This window comes from Medicago truncatula, chromosome 5 (genome assembly GCF_003473485.1).
Source record: "Medicago truncatula cultivar Jemalong A17 chromosome 5, MtrunA17r5.0-ANR, whole genome shotgun sequence".
NCBI classification, from domain to species: domain Eukaryota; kingdom Viridiplantae; phylum Streptophyta; class Magnoliopsida; order Fabales; family Fabaceae; genus Medicago; species Medicago truncatula.
In genome coordinates this window covers 10,893,569-10,913,092 of record NC_053046.1, presented here as the reverse complement: position 1 = coordinate 10,913,092, position 19,524 = coordinate 10,893,569, and the positions used below count along the sequence as shown (strand labels likewise).

At 35.1% G+C, this 19,524-nt stretch overlaps 4 protein-coding genes across 4 annotated transcripts; all 4 read left to right on the top strand.

Moving 5' to 3' along the window:
* Nucleotides 1-1,381: 1,381 nt before the first annotated feature.
* On the top strand, nucleotides 1,382-3,506 carry LOC11415590 (3-hydroxy-3-methylglutaryl-coenzyme A reductase 1). Its single transcript, XM_003612516.4, has 2 exons — nucleotides 1,382-2,322; nucleotides 2,425-3,506. The coding sequence occupies exons 1-2, from the start codon at nucleotides 1,466-1,468 to the stop codon at nucleotides 3,194-3,196; spliced, it is 1,629 nt and encodes a 542-aa protein (XP_003612564.1). The 5' UTR covers nucleotides 1,382-1,465; the 3' UTR covers nucleotides 3,197-3,506.
* Nucleotides 3,507-6,449: 2,943 nt separating this feature from the next.
* On the top strand, nucleotides 6,450-8,562 carry LOC120580464 (3-hydroxy-3-methylglutaryl-coenzyme A reductase 1-like). The gene is made up of 2 exons (XM_039834034.1): nucleotides 6,450-7,390; nucleotides 7,493-8,562. Exons 1-2 carry the CDS (start codon nucleotides 6,534-6,536, stop codon nucleotides 8,262-8,264), a joined length of 1,629 nt encoding a protein of 542 aa, XP_039689968.1. The 5' UTR covers nucleotides 6,450-6,533; the 3' UTR covers nucleotides 8,265-8,562.
* Nucleotides 8,563-11,517: 2,955 nt separating this feature from the next.
* Nucleotides 11,518-13,630, top strand: LOC120580466 (3-hydroxy-3-methylglutaryl-coenzyme A reductase 1-like). Its single transcript, XM_039834046.1, has 2 exons — nucleotides 11,518-12,458; nucleotides 12,561-13,630. The coding sequence occupies exons 1-2, from the start codon at nucleotides 11,602-11,604 to the stop codon at nucleotides 13,330-13,332; spliced, it is 1,629 nt and encodes a 542-aa protein (XP_039689980.1). The 5' UTR covers nucleotides 11,518-11,601; the 3' UTR covers nucleotides 13,333-13,630.
* Nucleotides 13,631-16,586: 2,956 nt separating this feature from the next.
* Nucleotides 16,587-18,711, top strand: LOC11410653 (3-hydroxy-3-methylglutaryl-coenzyme A reductase 1). The gene is made up of 2 exons (XM_003612515.4): nucleotides 16,587-17,527; nucleotides 17,630-18,711. Exons 1-2 carry the CDS (start codon nucleotides 16,671-16,673, stop codon nucleotides 18,399-18,401), a joined length of 1,629 nt encoding a protein of 542 aa, XP_003612563.1. The 5' UTR covers nucleotides 16,587-16,670; the 3' UTR covers nucleotides 18,402-18,711.
* The last annotated feature ends 813 nt before the right edge of the window (nucleotides 18,712-19,524 follow it).

The following is a 19,524-nucleotide window of genomic DNA, read 5'->3' as shown; positions in this document are numbered from 1 at the left end:
GCCTAATAACGCCTCAAGAAGGACCCAAGCAATTGAAGAAAACTTTTCGGAAAAAAAAAAAAAAGATTCCCTCATAATACAAATACTTAAATTTAATAAATCATATATTTTAAATAAGTTGTAACAAAAAAAAAAATTTTTTTTTTTTAAATAAGTTATTATTAAATATGAATCAAGTAGTACATCAATTGATATCTTTCCTACCAAAAATGTGAACTAAACATTGTTTATAACTCACTTACATGGGTGAGTACATAGAAGATATGCTTTTGAGCCTATAGAGAACCATGGTTGGGATTCAGCGTTCGGCTCACTTGAAGTCCGACAATGTAGATACCTAGAGAAGGAACTTAGATTCCGATGTTTTTATGTATCCTCGTTTTTGTGTTTTGGCATTTTATCAGCAGTTGTTTTGATTCGTACTGGGTAAAGCAGTTTTAAACCTCAAGTCCTACCTTTGTATCTGCACCATTTTGATCATTGTTCGTGCATTCAGAATCAGTTCATTTCATTTGATCATACTCGTGATTGAATTATTAACCTACTTTTGCTGTGAACTTAACCTTATTCCAAACAACTTCAGCACAAGTCTAATTATGTTATAATTCGATTGAATTATTGTTGACTTTTTAAAATGGATATAATGAGTTGTACAAATTGGAAAGAAAAACACAATATCAACACATGTTTGCTTACACAATCAAATTAGTCTTTTAGTTTGTATTACGTCGCTATTAAATAAGCCTATGAGATTATGAATATTATAGAAAGCTCACCGGCTCTATTAAACTATCAACTAAGTCCTTATATTTTAAACAACTTACTATCAGTTTGATCCCTATACTTTTCAATAAGAATAAATTTCGATTAAGTCAGAGACCTATTTAAAATATTCATAAACTCATAGACCTATTTGAGAGCATCCTACAAAGTTAAGACCTATAATTGGATACTATAAATTGAACTCATATATTAATTGGTGTAAAAACACACGTTAAAAGAAAGAGAATGATACATTAATAGACTTTCATATTCTCTATCTCTTTTTTAATTGTCTTAATTTTATATCATAAACACGTTTTTTTTTTTGCAGCGCAAGTGATATATTAAACTAATTAGTTTCAGTGAACAACAAAAATATATAGTATAGTTTAATTAGTTTCTGCAGGGAAATAATTTAGTTTAGTCAACACAAGGCTTCTAGCTAGTTTATTATCTACACATTACAATATTCCTTCTGGTTGTGCACGAGTTCATTACGATCTAGCTACGAAACTTCTGTTAACAAAAAAAATAACATTATTGCATATACCTAATTCCTCACTCACTCTCTGAGTACTCTTAATTTGTCTATAAATAATAATAACATTGAAAATCATTTTCAAGCAATTAGTATTACCCATCATCAATCATCCCCTAAACTGAACTGAACTCCTTTCTTTCTTTTCTTTTTCAAATCAGAGAAATGGGCGTTCAGCAGAAAATAAGCAAAAATGAGAAGAAGAACCAAAAGAAGCAGGAGGATTCACAGTCAATACTGTACTTAACAAATGTTGTTTTCTTTGGTCTCTTCTTCTCCGTCGCCTACTTTCTTCTCAACAGGTGGCGTGAAAAGATCCGAACCTCTACACCTCTCCACGTCCTCACAATCTCTGAGATTCTCGCTCTTGTTTCCCTCATCGCTTCCTTTGTCTACCTTATCACTTTCTTCGGCATTGCCTTCATCCTTCATTACGATGAAGAAGAAGAAGACATTGCTGCAAAAACCACTCAAGGAGTCTTGCCGAAGAAGCTACCTACGTTACCTCCACCCAAAATCTCCGACCAAAAAGTTATGTCCATGGAAGACGAGGAGGTTGTCAGTGCAGTGGTGTCAGGATCAATTCCATCTTACTCGCTTGAATCCAAGCTTGGAGATTGCCGACGTGCAGCAAATATTAGGAACCAAGCCGTGGAGAGAGTTACCGGAAGGTCACTTGAAGGTTTACCGATGGAAGGTTTTGATTACGATTCTATATTAGGACAGTGTTGCGAGATGCCCATAGGGTTTGTTCAGATTCCGGTGGGTGTTGCCGGTCCTTTGTTGCTCGACGGGAATGAGTACACGGTGCCCATGGCAACAACCGAAGGTTGTTTGGTTGCAAGCACCAATAGAGGCTGTAAAGCTATTTATGTTTCCGGTGGTGCTTCCGCCGTTGTCCTCCGTGACGGAATGACCCGAGCCCCAGTCGTAAGATTCAACTCCGCCAAAAGAGCTTCTCAGTTGAAATTCTTTTTAGAAGATCCTCAAAATTTTGATTCCCTCTCTCACACTTTCAACAAGTAAGTAATTTTCAATTTTGAACTTTCTTCTGTTTCACTATAAATTTTGTTGAAATTACTCATTTGGATAAGTGATTGATTTTCTCTGCGATATTTATTTAGGTCAAGTAGATTTGCAAGACTACAGAGTATTAAAGCTACTATGGCTGGAAAGAATTTATACACTAGGTTCACTTGTTCAACGGGTGATGCAATGGGGATGAACATGGTATCGAAAGGTGTACAAAACGTACTTGATTTTCTTCAAACCGATTTTCCCGATATGGATGTTATTGGTATATCTGGAAATTTTTGTTCGGACAAGAAAGCTGCGGCAGTGAACTGGATTGAAGGGAGAGGGAAATCAGTGGTGTGTGAGGCTGTAATTAAGGAAGATGTGGTGAAGAAAGTGCTGAAGACTAGTGTGGAGTCTTTGGTTGAGCTTAACATGCTAAAAAACCTTACCGGTTCAGCCATGGCTGGTGCTCTTGGCGGCTTTAATGCACATGCTAGTAATATTGTTTCTGCAATTTACTTGGCTACAGGACAAGATCCTGCTCAGAATGTTGAAAGTTCTCACTGTATGACCATGATGGAAGCCGTGAATGACGGAAAGGACCTTCATATCTCAGTCACTATGCCTTCCATTGAGGTGGGCACAGTAGGAGGGGGCACACAACTTGCGTCGCAATCAGCTTGTCTAAATTTACTTGGTGTTAAAGGAGCTAGTAAAGAGACTCCAGGAGCAAATTCCAGGCAACTGGCAACTATAGTAGCTGGTTCAGTCCTTGCAGGAGAGCTCTCACTCATGTCTGCAATTGCAGCCGGGCAGCTTGTTAAAAGCCACATGAAATACAACAGATCGAATAAAGATGTCACCAAAGTTGCTTCATGAGACAATACCACAATTGTGAGGTAAATAACCATGCATGTATCATCAAGAAAAATAAAAGAAACTTCAATGTAGGAGGATGAAGACATAGCCCGCAAACTATACTTTGTTTTTGTAAACACCATGTGACGGGATCATATCTTTCCAAAGTTTGTACAGAAGAAATTATAGAGGACTTAGTTTGATTCTTTTATTTTCATTTTAGAAAGAAAAAATATTTTTAGTATTTTAGTATGTGTCAGTTCTCATCTAAAGAGCAAAGTCGTGCTATTATCATAGTATTGGTATGAGATTTTGATTATATTTTTAATTATGTTGTTGCTTTGTTGTTTATAGTTGACAAATTATTTCGTTTATTTTTTGTTGTCATTTTATGTTTTGATCTAAGAGTGTGGAAGACACCAAAGAGAAGCTTACACATCCCGACTAGGTCGGTACCCCCAAGAAACCCCCATCCTCTGCCACTCACTCATATAAATTTATTAGAAAAAAAGGGAAAATATGTACAAGAGAGGAGGGGACCAAACCAAAACCCTCTAAAAAACAACGGAGAAAGAAAAGATGAAAATCATGCAAAATTAAGGAAAATGATAATATGGCATGCCATATTTGTCCCTAAAGATATCTTCCCTAGTAAAATCAGGCATAGCATCCCACCAAAAATATGAGAAGAAAGAACGTGAAGATCCAAAGTGAAATAATTATGCCATCTATTACGCAAAATACAAGGAACCAATTCTGATTTTTTTAACGCAAGAAGCGCGCTAGAAGAATCTCCCTCAATCCAAAGCGATAATGAATCCAAGCAATTCAACTTCATTTTAGGTTTATTTACACAAACAAGAAGATCAATAAATTTTTGTTCCAAATTAAGAAGAAAAGAAGAAGAAAAAAGACAATATATTTTATTATTTCTGATAGAATTATTTATATTTTTTCAATATCACTCTTGAGTATCTATTATCTCATTTTACTTATTTCCATATTTCAATAAATACTAAAGGGTATTATTGATAAAATAATAACTAATATTGCATTAACTTTGAAAAAGATAAATAAGTAAGAGAAAAAAAAAATACCGACAAAAACGATGAATAAAAAAGACTTGAGGGAGTACGTGCTAAGTTATGTTTCGTAAAATTAAAATGGCAAACATATATTTTAATGGGGCATTGAAATTAAATGTGATATCAAGTGAAATAAGTAAACTGGTTAAAATTATTCTACAAGTAAAAGTACAACAATATTCTCAACAAAAAAAAAAGGTAGAAAAAGTTCATCATTTTATTTTGAAAGGAAAGTAAAAGTTCATCATATTTCCAAATTATTTTTCATAACTAATAAATTGATTCATTCGCACCCACAAGAATCAGGGGCGGATCTGGACATAAAAAATCAGTGAGGCTAATTTTTTTGCCCAATAACTAAGAGACATCATAAACCATTCAATTTCGAATAAATGAGATTAGAAACCATTCAATTTCAATTTCAATCTAAATGTTAATAACAAAGAAAGAGTGAGGCGGTGCGTCAAGAGACGAAAATGTTAAAACTTGGTTGAGACGAGAGGTGAGGGTGAGGTCATAAGGAGAGGAAAGAAGGGTGAGAGAAATCTTAGAGGAAATTTGGAAGAAAGAAATAAATATGTTTGGTGTGTGTTTTGGTATTGGTAAGGAAAAGGTAGGCTGTTGGTAGTATTGGGTTGGGCTGAGTGTGTTTCTTATGAAGAAATATAATTTTTTAAAACAAATTGGGCTGGCTGGTGTGGCTATTGCCACACCCTGCCTTAAGCAGATCCGCCCCTGACAAGAATTATGTGTAGACTTTAATTAACTTCGCCAAGTTCGAATCTCAACTGGGGAAGATGTACACATTTGGTGCCTAATAACGCCTCAAGAAGGACCCAAGCAATCGAAGAAAACTTTTCGGAAAAAAAAAGAAGATTCCCTCATAATACAAATACTTAAATTTAATAAATCATATATTTTAAATAAGTTGTAACAAAAAAAAAAAAAAATTTTTTAAATAAGTTATTATTAAATATGAATCAAGTAGTACATCAATTTATATCTTTCCTACCAAAAATGTGAACTAAACATTGTTTATAACTCACTTACATGGGTGAGTACATAGAAGATATGCTTTAGAGCCTAGAGAGAACCATGGTTGGGATTCAGCGTTCGGCTCACTTGAAGTCCGACAATGTAGATACCTAGAGAAGGAACTTAGATTCCGATGTTTTTATGTATCCTCGTTTTTGTGTTTTGGCATTTTATCAGCAGTTGTTTTGATTCGTACTGGGTAAAGCAGTTTTAAACCTCAAGTCCTACCTTTGTATCCGCACCATTTTGATCATTGTTCGTGCATTCAGAATCAGTTCATTTCATTTGATCATACTCGTGATTGAATTATTAACCTACTTTTGCTGTGAACTTAACCTTATTCCAAACAACTTCAGCACAAGTCTAATTATGTTATAATTCGATTGAATTATTGTTGACTTTTTAAAATGGATATAATGAGTTGTACAAATTGGAAAGAAAAACACAATATCAACACATGTTTGCTTACACAATCAAATTAGTCTTTTAGTTTGTATTACGTCACTATTAAATAAGCCTATGAGATTATGAATATTATAGAAAGCTCACCGGCTCTATTAAACTATCAACTAAGTCCTTATATTTTAAACAACTTACTATCAGTTTGATCCCTATACTTTTCAATAAGAATAAATTTCGATTAAGTCAGAGACCTATTTAAAATATTCATAAACTCATAGACCTATTTGAGAGCATCCTACAAAGTTAAGACCTATAATTGGATACTATAAATTGAACTCATATATTAATTGGTGTAAAAACACACGTTAAAAGAAAGAGAATGATACATTAATAGACTTTCATATTCTCTATCTCTTTTTTAATTGTCTTAATTTTATATCATAAACACGTTTTTTTTTTTGCAGCGCAAGTGATATATTAAACTAATTAGTTTCAGTGAACAACAAAAATATATAGTATAGTTTAATTAGTTTCTGCAGGGAAATAATTTAGTTTAGTCAACACAAGGCTTCTAGCTAGTTTATTATCTACACATTACAATATTCCTTCTGGTTGTGCACGAGTTCATTACGATCTAGCTACGAAACTTCTGTTAACAAAAAAAATAACATTATTGCATATACCTAATTCCTCACTCACTCTCTGAGTACTCTTAATTTGTCTATAAATAATAATAACATTGAAAATCATTTTCAAGCAATTAGTATTACCCATCATCAATCATCCCCTAAACTGAACTGAACTCCTTTCTTTCTTTTCTTTTTCAAATCAGAGAAATGGGCGTTCAGCAGAAAATAAGCAAAAATGAGAAGAAGAACCAAAAGAAGCAGGAGGATTCACAGTCAATACTGTACTTAACAAATGTTGTTTTCTTTGGTCTCTTCTTCTCCGTCGCCTACTTTCTTCTCAACAGGTGGCGTGAAAAGATCCGAACCTCTACACCTCTCCACGTCCTCACAATCTCTGAGATTCTCGCTCTTGTTTCCCTCATCGCTTCCTTTGTCTACCTTATCACTTTCTTCGGCATTGCCTTCATCCTTCATTACGATGAAGAAGAAGAAGACATTGCTGCAAAAACCACTCAAGGAGTCTTGCCGAAGAAGCTACCTACGTTACCTCCACCCAAAATCTCCGACCAAAAAGTTATGTCCATGGAAGACGAGGAGGTTGTCAGTGCAGTGGTGTCAGGATCAATTCCATCTTACTCGCTTGAATCCAAGCTTGGAGATTGCCGACGTGCAGCAAATATTAGGAACCAAGCCGTGGAGAGAGTTACCGGAAGGTCACTTGAAGGTTTACCGATGGAAGGTTTTGATTACGATTCTATATTAGGACAGTGTTGCGAGATGCCCATAGGGTTTGTTCAGATTCCGGTGGGTGTTGCCGGTCCTTTGTTGCTCGACGGGAATGAGTACACGGTGCCCATGGCAACAACCGAAGGTTGTTTGGTTGCAAGCACCAATAGAGGCTGTAAAGCTATTTATGTTTCCGGTGGTGCTTCCGCCGTTGTCCTCCGTGACGGAATGACCCGAGCCCCAGTCGTAAGATTCAACTCCGCCAAAAGAGCTTCTCAGTTGAAATTCTTTTTAGAAGATCCTCAAAATTTTGATTCCCTCTCTCACACTTTCAACAAGTAAGTAATTTTCAATTTTGAACTTTCTTCTGTTTCACTATAAATTTTGTTGAAATTACTCATTTGGATAAGTGATTGATTTTCTCTGCGATATTTATTTAGGTCAAGTAGATTTGCAAGACTACAGAGTATTAAAGCTACTATGGCTGGAAAGAATTTATACACTAGGTTCACTTGTTCAACGGGTGATGCAATGGGGATGAACATGGTATCGAAAGGTGTACAAAACGTACTTGATTTTCTTCAAACCGATTTTCCCGATATGGATGTTATTGGTATATCTGGAAATTTTTGTTCGGACAAGAAAGCTGCGGCAGTGAACTGGATTGAAGGGAGAGGGAAATCAGTGGTGTGTGAGGCTGTAATTAAGGAAGATGTGGTGAAGAAAGTGCTGAAGACTAGTGTGGAGTCTTTGGTTGAGCTTAACATGCTAAAAAACCTTACCGGTTCAGCCATGGCTGGTGCTCTTGGCGGCTTTAATGCACATGCTAGTAATATTGTTTCTGCAATTTACTTGGCTACAGGACAAGATCCTGCTCAGAATGTTGAAAGTTCTCACTGTATGACCATGATGGAAGCCGTGAATGACGGAAAGGACCTTCATATCTCAGTCACTATGCCTTCCATTGAGGTGGGCACAGTAGGAGGGGGCACACAACTTGCGTCGCAATCAGCTTGTCTAAATTTACTTGGTGTTAAAGGAGCTAGTAAAGAGACTCCAGGAGCAAATTCCAGGCAACTGGCAACTATAGTAGCTGGTTCAGTCCTTGCAGGAGAGCTCTCACTCATGTCTGCAATTGCAGCCGGGCAGCTTGTTAAAAGCCACATGAAATACAACAGATCGAATAAAGATGTCACCAAAGTTGCTTCATGAGACAATACCACAATTGTGAGGTAAATAACCATGCATGTATCATCAAGAAAAATAAAAGAAACTTCAATGTAGGAGGATGAAGACATAGCCCGCAAACTATACTTTGTTTTTGTAAACACCATGTGACGGGATCATATCTTTCCAAAGTTTGTACATAAGAAATTATAGAGGACTTAGTTTGATTCTTTTATTTTCATTTTAGAAAGAAAAAATATTTTTAGTATTTTAGTATGTGTCAGTTCTCATCTAAAGAGCAAAGTCGTGCTATTATCATAGTATTGGTATGAGATTTTGATTATATTTTTAATTATGTTGTTGCTTTGTTGTTTATAGTTGACAAATTATTTCGTTTATTTTTTGTTGTCATTTTATGTTTTGATCTAAGAGTGTGGAAGACACCAAAGAGAAGCTTACACATCCCGACTAGGTCGGTACCCCCAAGAAACCCCCATCCTCTGCCACTCACTCATATAAATTTATTAGAAAAAAAGGGAAAATATGTACAAGAGAGGAGGGGACCAAACCAAAACCCTCTAAAAAACAACGGAGAAAGAAAAGATGAAAATCATGCAAAATTAAGGAAAATGATAATATGGCATGCCATATTTGTCCCTAAAGATATCTTCCCTAGTAAAATCAGGCATAGCATCCCACCAAAAATATGAGAAGAAAGAACGTGAAGATCCAAAGTGAAATAATTATGCCATCTATTACGCAAAATACAAGGAACCAATTCTGATTTTTTTAACGCAAGAAGCGCGCTAGAAGAATCTCCCTCAATCCAAAGCGATAATGAATCCAAGCAATTCAACTTCATTTTAGGTTTATTTACACAAACAAGAAGATCAATAAATTTTTGTTCCAAATTAAGAAGAAAAGAAGAAGAAAAAAGACAATATATTTTATTATTTCTGATAGAATTATTTATATTTTTTCAATATCACTCTTGAGTATCTATTATCTCATTTTACTTATTTCCATATTTCAATAAATACTAAAGGGTATTATTGATAAAATAATAACTAATATTGCATTAACTTTGAAAAAGATAAATAAGTAAGAGAAAAAAAAAATACCGACAAAAACGATGAATAAAAAAGACTTGAGGGAGTACGTGCTAAGTTATGTTTCGTAAAATTAAAATGGCAAACATATATTTTAATGGGGCATTGAAATTAAATGTGATATCAAGTGAAATAAATAAACTGGTTAAAATTATTCTACAAGTAAAAGTACAACAATATTCTCAACAAAAAAAAAGGTAGAAAAAGTTCATCATTTTATTTTGAAAGGAAAGTAAAAGTTCATCATATTTCCAAATTATTTTTCATAACTAATAAATTGATTCATTCGCACCCACAAGAATCAGGGGCGGATCTGGACATAAAAAATCAGTGAGGCTAATTTTTTTGCCCAATAACTAAGAGACATCATAAACCATTCAATTTCGAATAAATGAGATTAGAAACCATTCAATTTCAATTTCAATCTAAATGTTAATAACAAAGAAAGAGTGAGGCGGTGCGTCAAGAGACGAAAATGTTAAAACTTGGTTGAGACGAGAGGTGAGGGTGAGGTCATAAGGAGAGGAAAGAAGGGTGAGAGAAATCTTAGAGGAAATTTGGAAGAAAGAAATAAATATGTTTGGTGTGTGTTTTGGTATTGGTAAGGAAAAGGTAGGCTGTTGGTAGTATTGGGTTGGGCTGAGTGTGTTTCTTATGAAGAAATATAATTTTTTAAAACAAATTGGGCTGGCTGGTGTGGCTATTGCCACACCCTGCCTTAAGCAGATCCGCCCCTGACAAGAATTATGTGTAGACTTTAATTAACTTCGCCAAGTTCGAATCTCAACTGGGGAAGATGTACACATTTGGTGCCTAATAACGCCTCAAGAAGGACCCAAGCAATCGAAGAAAACTTTTCGGAAAAAAAAAAGAAGATTCCCTCATAATACAAATACTTAAATTTAATAAATCATATATTTTAAATAAGTTGTAACAAAAAAAAAAATTTTTTTTTTAAATAAGTTATTATTAAATATGAATCAAGTAGTACATCAATTTATATCTTTCCTACCAAAAATGTGAACTAAACATTGTTTATAACTCACTTACATGGGTGAGTACATAGAAGATATGCTTTAGAGCCTAGAGAGAACCATGGTTGGGATTCAGCGTTCGGCTCACTTGAAGTCCGACAATGTAGATACCTAGAGAAGGAACTTAGATTCCGATGTTTTTATGTATCCTCGTTTTTGTGTTTTGGCATTTTATCAGCAGTTGTTTTGATTCGTACTGGGTAAAGCAGTTTTAAACCTCAAGTCCTACCTTTGTATCCGCACCATTTTGATCATTGTTCGTGCATTCAGAATCAGTTCATTTCATTTGATCATACTCGTGATTGAATTATTAACCTACTTTTGCTGTGAACTTAACCTTATTCCAAACAACTTCAGCACAAGTCTAATTATGTTATAATTCGATTGAATTATTGTTGACTTTTTAAAATGGATATAATGAGTTGTACAAATTGGAAAGAAAAACACAATATCAACACATGTTTGCTTACACAATCAAATTAGTCTTTTAGTTTGTATTACGTCGCTATTAAATAAGCCTATGAGATTATGAATATTATAGAAAGCTCACCGGCTCTATTAAACTATCAACTAAGTCCTTATATTTTAAACAACTTACTATCAGTTTGATCCCTATACTTTTCAATAAGAATAAATTTCGATTAAGTCAGAGACCTATTTAAAATATTCATAAACTCATAGACCTATTTGAGAGCATCCTACAAAGTTAAGACCTATAATTGGATACTATAAATTGAACTCATATATTAATTGGTGTAAAAACACACGTTAAAAGAAAGAGAATGATACATTAATAGACTTTCATATTCTCTATCTCTTTTTTAATTGTCTTAATTTTATATCATAAACACGTTTTTTTTTTTGCAGCGCAAGTGATATATTAAACTAATTAGTTTCAGTGAACAACAAAAATATATAGTATAGTTTAATTAGTTTCTGCAGGGAAATAATTTAGTTTAGTCAACACAAGGCTTCTAGCTAGTTTATTATCTACACATTACAATATTCCTTCTGGTTGTGCACGAGTTCATTACGATCTAGCTACGAAACTTCTGTTAACAAAAAAAATAACATTATTGCATATACCTAATTCCTCACTCACTCTCTGAGTACTCTTAATTTGTCTATAAATAATAATAACATTGAAAATCATTTTCAAGCAATTAGTATTACCCATCATCAATCATCCCCTAAACTGAACTGAACTCCTTTCTTTCTTTTCTTTTTCAAATCAGAGAAATGGGCGTTCAGCAGAAAATAAGCAAAAATGAGAAGAAGAACCAAAAGAAGCAGGAGGATTCACAGTCAATACTGTACTTAACAAATGTTGTTTTCTTTGGTCTCTTCTTCTCCGTCGCCTACTTTCTTCTCAACAGGTGGCGTGAAAAGATCCGAACCTCTACACCTCTCCACGTCCTCACAATCTCTGAGATTCTCGCTCTTGTTTCCCTCATCGCTTCCTTTGTCTACCTTATCACTTTCTTCGGCATTGCCTTCATCCTTCATTACGATGAAGAAGAAGAAGACATTGCTGCAAAAACCACTCAAGGAGTCTTGCCGAAGAAGCTACCTACGTTACCTCCACCCAAAATCTCCGACCAAAAAGTTATGTCCATGGAAGACGAGGAGGTTGTCAGTGCAGTGGTGTCAGGATCAATTCCATCTTACTCGCTTGAATCCAAGCTTGGAGATTGCCGACGTGCAGCAAATATTAGGAACCAAGCCGTGGAGAGAGTTACCGGAAGGTCACTTGAAGGTTTACCGATGGAAGGTTTTGATTACGATTCTATATTAGGACAGTGTTGCGAGATGCCCATAGGGTTTGTTCAGATTCCGGTGGGTGTTGCCGGTCCTTTGTTGCTCGACGGGAATGAGTACACGGTGCCCATGGCAACAACCGAAGGTTGTTTGGTTGCAAGCACCAATAGAGGCTGTAAAGCTATTTATGTTTCCGGTGGTGCTTCCGCCGTTGTCCTCCGTGACGGAATGACCCGAGCCCCAGTCGTAAGATTCAACTCCGCCAAAAGAGCTTCTCAGTTGAAATTCTTTTTAGAAGATCCTCAAAATTTTGATTCCCTCTCTCACACTTTCAACAAGTAAGTAATTTTCAATTTTGAACTTTCTTCTGTTTCACTATAAATTTTGTTGAAATTACTCATTTGGATAAGTGATTGATTTTCTCTGCGATATTTATTTAGGTCAAGTAGATTTGCAAGACTACAGAGTATTAAAGCTACTATGGCTGGAAAGAATTTATACACTAGGTTCACTTGTTCAACGGGTGATGCAATGGGGATGAACATGGTATCGAAAGGTGTACAAAACGTACTTGATTTTCTTCAAACCGATTTTCCCGATATGGATGTTATTGGTATATCTGGAAATTTTTGTTCGGACAAGAAAGCTGCGGCAGTGAACTGGATTGAAGGGAGAGGGAAATCAGTGGTGTGTGAGGCTGTAATTAAGGAAGATGTGGTGAAGAAAGTGCTGAAGACTAGTGTGGAGTCTTTGGTTGAGCTTAACATGCTAAAAAACCTTACCGGTTCAGCCATGGCTGGTGCTCTTGGCGGCTTTAATGCACATGCTAGTAATATTGTTTCTGCAATTTACTTGGCTACAGGACAAGATCCTGCTCAGAATGTTGAAAGTTCTCACTGTATGACCATGATGGAAGCCGTGAATGACGGAAAGGACCTTCATATCTCAGTCACTATGCCTTCCATTGAGGTGGGCACAGTAGGAGGGGGCACACAACTTGCGTCGCAATCAGCTTGTCTAAATTTACTTGGTGTTAAAGGAGCTAGTAAAGAGACTCCAGGAGCAAATTCCAGGCAACTGGCAACTATAGTAGCTGGTTCAGTCCTTGCAGGAGAGCTCTCACTCATGTCTGCAATTGCAGCCGGGCAGCTTATTAAAAGCCACATGAAATACAACAGATCGAATAAAGATGTCACCAAAGTTGCTTCATGAGACAATACCACAATTGTGAGGTAAATAACCATGCATGTATCATCAAGAAAAATAAAAGAAACTTCAATGTAGGAGGATGAAGACATAGCCCGCAAACTATACTTTGTTTTTGTAAACACCATGTGACGGGATCATATCTTTCCAAAGTTTGTACAGAAGAAATTATAGAGGACTTAGTTTGATTCTTTTATTTTCATTTTAGAAAGAAAAAATATTTTTAGTATTTTAGTATGTGTCAGTTCTCATCTAAAGAGCAAAGTCGTGCTATTATCATAGTATTGGTATGAGATTTTGATTATATTTTTAATTATGTTGTTGCTTTGTTGTTTATAGTTGACAAATTATTTCGTTTATTTTTTGTTGTCATTTTATGTTTTGATCTAAGAGTGTGGAAGACACCAAAGAGAAGCTTACACATCCCGACTAGGTCGGTACCCCCAAGAAACCCCCATCCTCTGCCACTCACTCATATAAATTTATTAGAAAAAAAGGGAAAATATGTACAAGAGAGGAGGGGACCAAACCAAAACCCTCTAAAAAACAACGGAGAAAGAAAAGATGAAAATCATGCAAAATTAAGGAAAATGATAATATGGCATGCCATATTTGTCCCTAAAGATATCTTCCCTAGTAAAATCAGGCATAGCATCCCACCAAAAATATGAGAAGAAAGAACGTGAAGATCCAAAGTGAAATAATTATGCCATCTATTACGCAAAATACAAGGAACCAATTCTGATTTTTTTAACGCAAGAAGCGCGCTAGAAGAATCTCCCTCAATCCAAAGCGATAATGAATCCAAGCAATTCAACTTCATTTTAGGTTTATTTACACAAACAAGAAGATCAATAAATTTTTGTTCCAAATTAAGAAGAAAAGAAGAAGAAAAAAGACAATATATTTTATTATTTCTGATAGAATTATTTATATTTTTTCAATATCACTCTTGAGTATCTATTATCTCATTTTACTTATTTCCATATTTCAATAAATACTAAAGGGTATTATTGATAAAATAATAACTAATATTGCATTAACTTTGAAAAAGATAAATAAGTAAGAGAAAAAAAAAATACCGACAAAAACGATGAATAAAAAAGACTTGAGGGAGTACGTGCTAAGTTATGTTTCGTAAAATTAAAATGGCAAACATATATTTTAATGGGGCATTGAAATTAAATGTGATATCAAGTGAAATAAATAAACTGGTTAAAATTATTCTACAAGTAAAAGTACAACAATATTCTCAACAAAAAAAAAAGGTAGAAAAAGTTCATCATTTTATTTTGAAAGGAAAGTAAAAGTTCATCATATTTCCAAATTATTTTTCATAACTAATAAATTGATTCATTCGCACCCACAAGAATCAGGGGCGGATCTGGACATAAAAAATCAGTGAGGCTAATTTTTTTGCCCAATAACTAAGAGACATCATAAACCATTCAATTTCGAATAAATGAGATTAGAAACCATTCAATTTCAATTTCAATCTAAATGTTAATAACAAAGAAAGAGTGAGGCGGTGCGTCAAGAGACGAAAATGTTAAAACTTGGTTGAGACGAGAGGTGAGGGTGAGGTCATAAGGAGAGGAAAGAAGGGTGAGAGAAATCTTAGAGGAAATTTGGAAGAAAGAAATAAATATGTTTGGTGTGTGTTTTGGTATTGGTAAGGAAAAGGTAGGCTGTTGGTAGTATTGGGTTGGGCTGAGTGTGTTTCTTATGAAGAAATATAATTTTTTAAAACAAATTGGGCTGGCTGGTGTGGCTATTGCCACACCCTGCCTTAAGCAGATCCGCCCCTGAAAAGAATTATGTGTAGACTTTAATTAACTTCGCCAAGTTCGAATCTCAACTGGGGAAGATGTACACATTTGGTGCCTAATAACGCCTCAAGAAGGACCCAAGCAATCGAAGAAAACTTTTCGGAAAAAAAAAAGAAGATTCCCTCATAATACAAATACTTAAATTTAATAAATCATATATTTTAAATAAGTTGTAACAAAAAAAAAAAAAAATTTTTTAAATAAGTTATTATTAAATATGAATCAAGTAGTACATCAATTTATATCTTTCCTACCAAAAATGTGAACTAAACATTGTTTATAACTCACTTACATGGGTGAGTACATAGAAGATATGCTTTAGAGCCTAGAGAGAACCATGGTTGGGATTCAGCGTTCGGCTCACTTGAAGTCCGACAATGTAGATACCTAGAGAAGGAACTTAGATTCCGATGTTTTTATGTATCCTCGTTTTTGTGTTTTGGCATTTTATCAGCAGTTGTTTTGATTCGTACTGGGTAAAGCAGTTTTAAACCTCAAGTCCTACCTTTGTATCCGCACCATTTTGATCATTGTTCGTGCATTCAGAATCAGTTCATTTCATTTGATCATACTCGTGATTGAATTATTAACCTACTTTTGCTGTGAACTTAACCTTATTCCAAACAACTTCAGCACAAGTCTAATTATGTTATAATTCGATTGAATTATTGTTGACTTTTTAAAATGGATATAATGAGTTGTACAAATTGGAAAGAAAAACACAATATCAACACATGTTTGCTTACACAATCAAATTAGTCTTTTAGTTTGTATTACGTCGCTATTAAATAAGCCTATGAGATTATGAATATTATAGAAAGCTCACCGGCTCTATTAAACTATCAACTAAGTCCTTATATTTTAAACAACTTACTATCAGTTTGATCCCTATACTTTTCAATAAGAATAAATTTCGATTAAGTCAGAGACCTATTTAAAATATTCATAAACTCATAGACCTATTTGAGAGCATCCTACAAAGTTAAGACCTATAATTGGATACTATAAATTGAACTCATATATTAATTGGTGTAAAAACACACGTTAAAAGAAAGAGAATGATACATTAATAGACTTTCATATTCTCTATCTCTTTTTTAATTGTCTTAATTTTATATCATAAACACGTTTTTTTTTTTGCAGCGCAAGTGATATATTAAACTAATTAGTTTCAGTGAACAACAAAAATATATAGTATAGTTTAATTAGTTTCTGCAGGGAAATAATTTAGTTTAGTCAACACAAGGCTTCTAGCTAGTTTATTATCTACACATTACAATATTCCTTCTGGTTGTGCACGAGTTCATTACGATCTAGCTACGAAACTTCTGTTAACAAAAAAAATAACATTATTGCATATACCTAATTCCTCACTCACTCTCTGAGTACTCTTAATTTGTCTATAAATAATAATAACATTGAAAATCATTTTCAAGCAATTAGTATTACCCATCATCAATCATCCCCTAAACTGAACTGAACTCCTTTCTTTCTTTTCTTTTTCAAATCAGAGAAATGGGCGTTCAGCAGAAAATAAGCAAAAATGAGAAGAAGAACCAAAAGAAGCAGGAGGATTCACAGTCAATACTGTACTTAACAAATGTTGTTTTCTTTGGTCTCTTCTTCTCCGTCGCCTACTTTCTTCTCAACAGGTGGCGTGAAAAGATCCGAACCTCTACACCTCTCCACGTCCTCACAATCTCTGAGATTCTCGCTCTTGTTTCCCTCATCGCTTCCTTTGTCTACCTTATCACTTTCTTCGGCATTGCCTTCATCCTTCATTACGATGAAGAAGAAGAAGACATTGCTGCAAAAACCACTCAAGGAGTCTTGCCGAAGAAGCTACCTACGTTACCTCCACCCAAAATCTCCGACCAAAAAGTTATGTCCATGGAAGACGAGGAGGTTGTCAGTGCAGTGGTGTCAGGATCAATTCCATCTTACTCGCTTGAATCCAAGCTTGGAGATTGCCGACGTGCAGCAAATATTAGGAACCAAGCCGTGGAGAGAGTTACCGGAAGGTCACTTGAAGGTTTACCGATGGAAGGTTTTGATTACGATTCTATATTAGGACAGTGTTGCGAGATGCCCATAGGGTTTGTTCAGATTCCGGTGGGTGTTGCCGGTCCTTTGTTGCTCGACGGGAATGAGTACACGGTGCCCATGGCAACAACCGAAGGTTGTTTGGTTGCAAGCACCAATAGAGGCTGTAAAGCTATTTATGTTTCCGGTGGTGCTTCCGCCGTTGTCCTCCGTGACGGAATGACCCGAGCCCCAGTCGTAAGATTCAACTCCGCCAAAAGAGCTTCTCAGTTGAAATTCTTTTTAGAAGATCCTCAAAATTTTGATTCCCTCTCTCACACTTTCAACAAGTAAGTAATTTTCAATTTTGAACTTTCTTCTGTTTCACTATAAATTTTGTTGAAATTACTCATTTGGATAAGTGATTGATTTTCTCTGCGATATTTATTTAGGTCAAGTAGATTTGCAAGACTACAGAGTATTAAAGCTACTATGGCTGGAAAGAATTTATACACTAGGTTCACTTGTTCAACGGGTGATGCAATGGGGATGAACATGGTATCGAAAGGTGTACAAAACGTACTTGATTTTCTTCAAACCGATTTTCCCGATATGGATGTTATTGGTATATCTGGAAATTTTTGTTCGGACAAGAAAGCTGCGGCAGTGAACTGGATTGAAGGGAGAGGGAAATCAGTGGTGTGTGAGGCTGTAATTAAGGAAGATGTGGTGAAGAAAGTGCTGAAGACTAGTGTGGAGTCTTTGGTTGAGCTTAACATGCTAAAAAACCTTACCGGTTCAGCCATGGCTGGTGCTCTTGGCGGCTTTAATGCACATGCTAGTAATATTGTTTCTGCAATTTACTTGGCTACAGGACAAGATCCTGCTCAGAATGTTGAAAGTTCTCACTGTATGACCATGATGGAAGCCGTGAATGACGGAAAGGACCTTCATATCTCAGTCACTATGCCTTCCATTGAGGTGGGCACAGTAGGAGGGGGCACACAACTTGCGTCGCAATCAGCTTGTCTAAATTTACTTGGTGTTAAAGGAGCTAGTAAAGAGACTCCAGGAGCAAATTCCAGGCAACTGGCAACTATAGTAGCTGGTTCAGTCCTTGCAGGAGAGCTCTCACTCATGTCTGCAATTGCAGCCGGGCAGCTTGTTAAAAGCCACATGAAATACAACAGATCGAATAAAGATGTCACCAAAGTTGCTTCATGAGACAATACCACAATTGTGAGGTAAATAACCATGCATGTATCATCAAGAAAAATAAAAGAAACTTCAATGTAGGAGGATGAAGACATAGCCCGCAAACTATACTTTGTTTTTGTAAACACCATGTGACGGGATCATATCTTTCCAAAGTTTGTACAGAAGAAATTATAGAGGACTTAGTTTGATTCTTTTATTTTCATTTTAGAAAGAAAAAATATTTTTAGTATTTTAGTATGTGTCAGTTCTCATCTAAAGAGCAAAGTCGTGCTATTATCATAGTATTGGTATGAGATTTTGATTATATTTTTAATTATGTTGTTGCTTTGTTGTTTATAGTTGACAAATTATTTCGTTTATTTTTTGCTGTCATTTTATGTTTTGATCTAAGAGTGTGGAAGACACCAAGGAGAAGCTTAGACATCCCGACTAGGTCGGCACCCCAAGAAACCCCCATCCTCGGCCACTCACTCATATAAATTTATTAGAAAAAAAGGGAAAGTATGTACAAGAGAGGAGGGGACCAAACCAAAACCCTCTAAAAAACAACGGAGAAAGAAAAGATAAAAATCATGCAAAATTAAGGAAAACGATAATATGGCATGCCATATTTGTCACATACATGTCTCTGTAAATTAGAGGAAAAATAATCAATCCACTACATGATAAGTTTTCATCACGTACATTAAATTTCTTTGCACGCCTTATAGTAATAGATAGTCTTTTTTTAACTTCTGCGAGGCAATGCTAACTAAATGTGTGTAGTGATTAGAAGAAAAACATAGGAGCACGCTATAGAAATTATAATTTATAAGGATTTGGATCTATTAAATTTCTTAAATATAAATTATGCTCTAAGTATTGGATGATAGTTTTTCACTAATTTTTTTTTTCAACTTCCCCACGCAACGCACTGGTCAGTGAAGATTCAGTTTTTCTTAAATCTTGTATTAAGGATAAACCATGTTTATTATAAGGGCTACACTACAAGAAAATACGCTTATATGGACAGACAAAATTTATGACTAAATATGTTAAGTCGTAGGTAAAAGTCTGGAAGATCGATGTAGACCGACATACTACTTTTTTACTATCAATTATGTGATTCGTTTTAACAAATTGGGAACAC

Excerpts from the sequence above, each read along its gene's own strand:
- LOC11415590 (XM_003612516.4), top strand. The coding sequence starts at position 1,466 with ATGGGCGTTCAGCAGAAAATAAGCAAAAATGAGAAGAAGAACCAAAAG. Across the intron at positions 2,323-2,424 it reads CTCTCTCACACTTTCAACAA|GTCAAGTAGATTTGCAAGAC; the intron begins GTAAGTAATTTT and ends ATATTTATTTAG.
- LOC120580464 (XM_039834034.1), top strand. The coding sequence starts at position 6,534 with ATGGGCGTTCAGCAGAAAATAAGCAAAAATGAGAAGAAGAACCAAAAG. Across the intron at positions 7,391-7,492 it reads CTCTCTCACACTTTCAACAA|GTCAAGTAGATTTGCAAGAC; the intron begins GTAAGTAATTTT and ends ATATTTATTTAG.
- LOC120580466 (XM_039834046.1), top strand. The coding sequence starts at position 11,602 with ATGGGCGTTCAGCAGAAAATAAGCAAAAATGAGAAGAAGAACCAAAAG. Across the intron at positions 12,459-12,560 it reads CTCTCTCACACTTTCAACAA|GTCAAGTAGATTTGCAAGAC; the intron begins GTAAGTAATTTT and ends ATATTTATTTAG.
- LOC11410653 (XM_003612515.4), top strand. The coding sequence starts at position 16,671 with ATGGGCGTTCAGCAGAAAATAAGCAAAAATGAGAAGAAGAACCAAAAG. Across the intron at positions 17,528-17,629 it reads CTCTCTCACACTTTCAACAA|GTCAAGTAGATTTGCAAGAC; the intron begins GTAAGTAATTTT and ends ATATTTATTTAG.